Genomic DNA, 6,527 nt, shown 5'->3' with positions numbered 1-6,527 from the left:
AGTGTCTGCCCAGCTTTAGATGATCAGATCTCATTTCATGACCAAACCGTGTAACAAAAAAAAAGATAATTCCAAATGGTTCACTGTAGCAGTAGCAGAAACTCCTGTACACCAAGTGATAAGTGCACATCTGGACCCAGTAAAATTCTGACCTTGGCGCCCTGGTGGTAGATGGCATTTGGCATGTTCCTGTCCGTCAGGTGCTCTGTGACCTTGTACCAGCTGCGCTGGTACATTTGGATCTGCTGCTCGATCAGTTCTTTGTAGGAACTCTCAGCTTTCTTCTGGGTCACTGTCACCAGCTGGATCAGCTCAGACCTGCACACAAGCACAACCAAGAAACACGAACAGTTCATTTACAACTAGTTCACCTGACAGTTTGTAATAACAAATAATCACACTGTTCCATGTAACCACTAGTCTCTGAACACATGGGTCACATTATGACACATGATGAAATACTGCTATGCTGTTAAACATTTCTATGTTACTATTTTGTCAAGATCAAGGACACTGCAACTAATTATTGTCTGCATTCACTGTGTTGTTGATCATTTTTGTTGGTAAAAGGACCAGTTATTAAAATTATTCATTCATTTTTGACTTGATTGGCAAATCATTTCACTTGAACTCATGCATTTGAAAATGACTGACCAAACTGTGAAGAAGGCACATTCATGGTTCTGTAGCTAAAACCTGGCATGGTTAAAATTACTGTAAAATAAATCAGCATGATCAAATCAACGCATGTTGTCTGTGTTGTTTGAAGTGGAACCTGTGTGATCACAGATCACTCACAAGCCTGCGTGACGCCATGAACAGAAACTCGTACTCACTTCTCCAGGGACTTGAGGATGTAGTTGTAATTGTTGTGCAGGAAAATGGCGCTGAGAGCAGAGTCCTCGTACACTTTGGATTTACTGAGCAGGTTCAGCTGCAGGTTCCCCAGCACTTTACCTGTGAGGAGAAGAACAGCCATAGAACACATGGTAAAAATAAACATCCTGTTTCTCCACATTAACAGTCTGATTCAGAGCTAGTTGATCTGCTTGATTTACTGACATATGACTAAAATGTCAACTAGGACGTTCTGACTGTTGAAGCTGATGGTTTTGATGTCTCGAGCAAAGAAGCTGATAATTGAATCGAAACCAGGAGAGTCTCTGGCTGAGCCCAGCTGCAGATATACTGCAGCCACTTAACACTGTCTAGGAAGAGTCGAAGGGACTTGGACTTCCAGAACTCCTGACATACAGTGGGTACAGAAAGTATTCAGGGGTTTTGGTTTTCTTTGTCTAACTCAAGAGTGTGCGGACAGTGTGGTTTGTGCTTCTAGTCGATAGCAATAAAACTAACTTGGAGTGTAGGTTTTCTTGTTTACTTACAGATGTAAGTGCTGAGGAGCCTTTTGTTAAACTCAGAGGTGTAGCTGCTCGATGATGAACTTGTCTCTGAAAATAGACAAAAGGTGTTAGCGCTTCAACAACAAGCCACACTGATCAGTTTTGCTGCATTTTATCTTCTAACACTTGTTTTCTATTTCGGTCAAGAGTGGGAAAAACAAACCGTCTCCATTATAACGCTCCTTCTGAGGCTAAGTATTAATTGCAGTGAAACACTCAGGTACTTTTTGTCAAGCTGCACTTCAGCACATGCACATCACAGCGAGTGTCTCCTCTCCTGTCATTCTCAACCAATTAGCTGCAATTACAGCTTCAAGAATCAGCAAGAAAACAGCAGTTCACAGCGCAGGAAACAATCAGAATGTGACTCATCAGGGGCCTACACACAGTCTTTTGCTTACCTCGGGGGTCTAAAGGTATATTGTAAGTGTCCCCCAGTACTAAAAGGGCCAAGGCAAGGCAAAAGAGAAAGAGAAAAAGGCACAAGTGCAAAAGGTTAGAAAAGATTTGTTAGTGCAGAGTAAGCAAACAGTCATCAGCCAGGCAGCGAGGAGGGAAGGGAAAGCAGAAGGGAGCCAGACATATGATTTAAACTCACACCACATCCAACAAATGAATAAATCTTTGCCAGAGTATCACTGCCCCTGAATGTGAGCACATGCGGGATGACAGAGGCTCCCTCCCGACAGAAGAGACAAGCAGTTTGAAGCTGCAGGAGGTGAGAACAAGGAAAGGAAGAGGGAGTGAAGGTGACATCACAGAGGAAGTCGCACAGTCCTGGTGGGAAACCTGGCAGTGTTGGACTGGTGCTGCTGGGACACAGCTTGTCAATAAGGTCTAGACATTCAGGTCAGTCAGGGGCCGGACTGGTTTATGTTCAGTCCATTTGTCTCCGTTACCTACTGATATGAACTATACCTGGACTGTTGATGAACAGAACCAGTATTTGGACAGTGGCACGTCTCTTTGTACTTCAGCACTTTGGATATGAACTGACACAATGACAATGAGCTGTTAACTACTGGGTTTATATGGTGAACTTAATCTCACATCCAGAAGTAATGGAGCAATATCATTCATTTGGAATCTACCAGACAAATTTACATCTGATATTCTAAGGACTAGGGAAATGGATATATGACAGGTAATGTATACACCGGGTTTTTAGAGCTTTCCATCTGTGAAAACAGCCGTCTGCTTTTGAGGACATCAGACTTGTCAAAGTGAAACAGAATAATAAAGATTCAAACTAAATATGCTGGAGAACAGCACCAAAAACAAAAAAAAAAACATACCACTGTCCACATACTCTCTAACAGAACAATGGTCTGTTACTCAAAGATGTAATGTAACTTAGATCAGGTCATGGATACTGACAGCACTGAAACAGCCTGGCAGGGCAGCGGGAGCTCTGAGCTAACGAGCACCGACTCTCTGTGTCCATGTGACTGTACCTTGTGAGGCCAACATGGCTCCGGCCGTCTCGTGGAAGTCCAGAAGCTGCTGCAGGAACAGGATGGCCTGCAGGAGAGAGGTCAAGGTAAACGTCACTGCAGCTCGTTCATTACACACAGCACGAGAGGTGCAGAGAGGGAACTGAGCGTTAGCTTACGTTGCTGGTCAGCTCGTGCACTGTTCCATCCTTGGGCATGTTGTACTCTTTATCGGGGTCATTCTGTGGTCACACAACAGAGAGGGCGGTAAGTATGACTAAATCAGTGACTGGTGACTGAGATTTAAATTCGGGACTCTTGACCTTGATGCTGTCGGCGAACTCCTCCAGAGCTTTGGCACCGATAGTTTCCATAGAGGTGATGAGGGTGGGCAGCTTGTTCTTGGTGCTCGCTGCTGTTCCCTGTGCATGAAGACAAACACATTTAACAATTCAATAAGAAGTGGTCTTGCAGTATCTTCCCTTCCTCCTATAAAGATAGTGCTGTGCACCAGAGACTAGACTGATTGAGACCTGTAGTGTCGCATCAAACTCAGACTTGCTCATCTTCAGGTGTCTCAGGATGGGGAAGATGGTGAGGACGGCCGAGTAGTCATGACGCATGATGGCTCTGCGAGCCGCAGATACAATGTTGTCTCCCTCCAGCATCAGGTTGTCCAGTGCCTCCTGGAGACATTGAAACACACAGTGAAGCTCATGTTCAAACACTAGTTGAGGTGAAACCCAGTTCCCCTAATTTCATCCACACCTTAGTCCTGCCCACATAAGGTGCAAGGAAAAAGCATGGAGAGAGGAAGTGAGGAAACAGGCTTTAACTGACATGAGACTTCCTTCCCTCCAATCCTTAGGTGACGCACCCAATCACAAAATGATTTCCAATAAAAGAACATGTCAGGAGCCTTGTCTCCTGTAAGACAAGGCTCCTGACATATCCTGACACTCGCTGACTAACACCAGTTCTGTGTTTTTCTGTACTATGTTGGAAATTTGGGTCGCAAATTAAAAGTTCAGGATTTAGCAAATTATATATCAAATGGTATGAACTATTGATTTAAGCTGCACACGCTGACTCGACTCTCAAAGCTCAAATAACAATTAGCCCCTGACCTGAATAAGGGAGTCAAACGTCTTCTTCTGGTGGTGCTCAGGGATGATCTCTGTCAGGAGGGTGTACTCGCTCTGGGCCAGCTTGACAAAGGCACTGATGCAGTGGATGTAGGAGTCGATCTCGATATCCAGGACGTCATCCTTTCCTGAGAGGTAAATGAAGAAACATCGAGTCAGCCAGCAAACACAAAGACTGTCACTGAAAACAAGGAGTCTGGTGCTGGCAACTAAAAACTACTGTGTCAACAGAGCTGTGGACTATGTGTTTGTGCTGCAGGCTGTGACCTGAGGTCAGACCTATATGATCAGCCTTGTTTTGGTAATGTTCCTTCTCTTTCCCATGTTCCCATCACTCACCTGTGGTGGCCCCGTGCTTCTCGGTCAGGGCGTCTGAGTGGTGTTTGACCCGCAGGTCATGATCGTAACCTGGTGGGGTGGGGCAGCAGGGAGACAGGCCTTATCAAACCACAGGGGCCGTGACTAGGCCAGAGGGAGGGAGGACAAACCTGCACCTGGAACAGCTGTACCAACCACCACCAAGCACTAGCAAGGGAGGAGGAGGGGAAGCAGGGAACACCCACCACAGTCGCATGGGGAGGGGCCGAGAGTTCCCACAGAGGGTGGTTTGGTGTGTGTGACTCATACCTGAAGTTGGTCAGTGTGTTAAAGCTACATGACAGAAACCAGGTCACAGCAGCTTCTGATTCACTGCAGGTCTGGTCCATGCTCGCACCCTGACACACAGCAACTCAAACTACATCTGTGAACATCGTTTATCTTTTTGCATTGCCACCTTCTAATTTCCTACATTTCCCAGAATGCTCCAGCAACCACCACAGGAGCAAACTTTTTGTATTTCGCTTGGGCACACACATGATCAGAGTGGTCAGACTGATGCTGAAACAATAAGTCAGTCAATGAACAACAGCTGTGATACATATTTGCACGGCCACGACTGAAGTGTCCTTGTCACAGACACTTCAGTCTTGGTCTGTCACTGATTAGCAACAGGCAGCTGCAGTGCAGGGTGAGAGCACCGCGTCCTACCTGGCAGCAGAGGTCATCATCACATGTTAATATTACAAAACAGTAGCAGTTGATACACTGACTTTCTGTTCCATTATAAGTGCCATGATGCCAGAGCTCTGCTGATATTCTCCGATTTAGATCATTGTAAACTGACTCTCTGGGTTCTGAGCTATCGGTTGAACGAAACTGTGGATTCTGGAAACTTGTGATCTGCCTTTTTTATTTGTAATAATGAAAACTGTACTGTAACAGGTACACTGCTGATATACATTTTAGCACTGATAGTTTTAAAATGAATGTGGTCACCATAAATCTGTAGTTGCCCTTTTTTCAGGATTTATTAGATAAAATGTGCTTTTTTTTTTTAAAACACCTGCAGTGTGTAAAAGCTGCTGTGACTGTTGTGAGGAGATGTGTGTGTGCCTGTTGCTCCAACTGAGAGACAACGGTGAAGGACAACATAACACCGGTACACTGTGGGCGAGGAGCGAGAGAGACAGCGGAAAGAAGACCAAGGTGCATTACCTTCCAAAGGAGTGAGGTTAGAGCCCCCCTTTTTCCCATCCAGCCCATGCTGTGAGTACTGTTTCAGAAGGTTCTGAGCCTTGCGAATGGTCCCTGGTCCCATAAACACAGAGACAGAGTCCAGAGGAGGAGGGGGAGCAGCGAGGTCCAGACAGCCAAGAAGAAGAGGAAGAAGAAGATGAAGAAAAGGAGAGCGCAGAAACAACACATCCCTCCACCGCCACCCAGCCAGCAGAGGGGGGGGGGCACAGCCTAGCACCACAGCTACAGACCAGAATGGCCAGGTGAGAGAGACAGTGAACTACAGCACCTGGGCATGTGCCGACACACACAGCACCCAGGGTTGTGACAGAGCAGAGTACACAGGTTAGATCAGAGAAAAACAGCCAAAACAATGAACATATCCAGCATTAACATTACCAACATGACCACAACACAACATGGTTTCAACAGGCAAATACTACAGTACATTCACATTAACACAGTGCAGTGGTTAGTGAGCTACTCAGCATGCAGCACGCTCACAGCTGCAGGCGGGGGTTTCATCTGGTCAGTTGTTTTTGCCCTGTGGGGCCAGAATAACCCCACAGCAAGCTGAAACACACCTCAGACTGCCTACCACTTTATAAGGTTGCTAGCATGTTGGCAAACATGAACTTTAGCTCTGTTTAATCCTATTTATAAGCTCAGCCACCAAACATCATCTGGCATTTAGCCCTGAGCTTCCTACACAAACTGTAGGAAAAAATTTAAATCCACCTTTTCTAGCATTAGTCATCAGAAAGATGTCTACTGTTTAATGTTTGCCTGGGGAAAAGCAGCCTACGCTCCACTGGACAAATACTCAAATTAGAGAATTGATCATTCCAGCAGACATTCGACATCTGTGGCAACACAACAATACTTCTGACAACACAACCCACAAATGGAGAACAGGCGTCCTTTGATAACGTCTGAACACTGTGCTGGAGTAACAGGCGAAGTGCTGTGGTAACAAATGGAGTCCTGAA

The 6,527-nt window shown here is 45.6% G+C and overlaps 1 protein-coding gene across 13 annotated transcripts in view; it reads right to left on the bottom strand.

Moving 5' to 3' along the window:
* exoc7 (exocyst complex component 7) overlaps positions 1–6,527 on the bottom strand; it is a 15,851-nt gene that overhangs the window by 3,519 nt on the left and 5,805 nt on the right. For 2 of the 13 annotated variants that reach the window (XM_020604608.1, XM_020604610.1), the window contains 11 exons: positions 5,518–5,610; positions 4,321–4,389; positions 3,964–4,109; positions 3,370–3,522; positions 3,160–3,258; positions 3,016–3,078; positions 2,858–2,924; positions 1,805–1,843; positions 1,386–1,451; positions 837–957; positions 153–318 (listed from right to left, as the gene is read on the bottom strand). In XM_020604608.1, coding sequence (XP_020460264.1) covers positions 153–318; positions 837–957; positions 1,386–1,451; positions 1,805–1,843; positions 2,858–2,924; positions 3,016–3,078; positions 3,160–3,258; positions 3,370–3,522; positions 3,964–4,109; positions 4,321–4,389; positions 5,518–5,610 — 1,082 coding nt within the window. The remainder of the gene's footprint in view (positions 1–152; positions 319–836; positions 958–1,385; positions 1,452–1,804; positions 1,844–2,857; positions 2,925–3,015; positions 3,079–3,159; positions 3,259–3,369; positions 3,523–3,963; positions 4,110–4,320; positions 4,390–5,517; positions 5,611–6,527) is intronic. The other 11 variants (XM_020604613.1, XM_020604614.1, XM_020604615.1 and 8 more) reach the window with 7 other exon arrangements.

The sequence above is a fragment of the Monopterus albus genome, unplaced genomic scaffold, assembly GCF_001952655.1.
Source record: "Monopterus albus unplaced genomic scaffold, M_albus_1.0 scaffold67.1, whole genome shotgun sequence".
NCBI lineage: Eukaryota > Metazoa > Chordata > Actinopteri > Synbranchiformes > Synbranchidae > Monopterus > Monopterus albus.
This window is presented reverse-complemented; position numbering and strand designations above follow the sequence as displayed.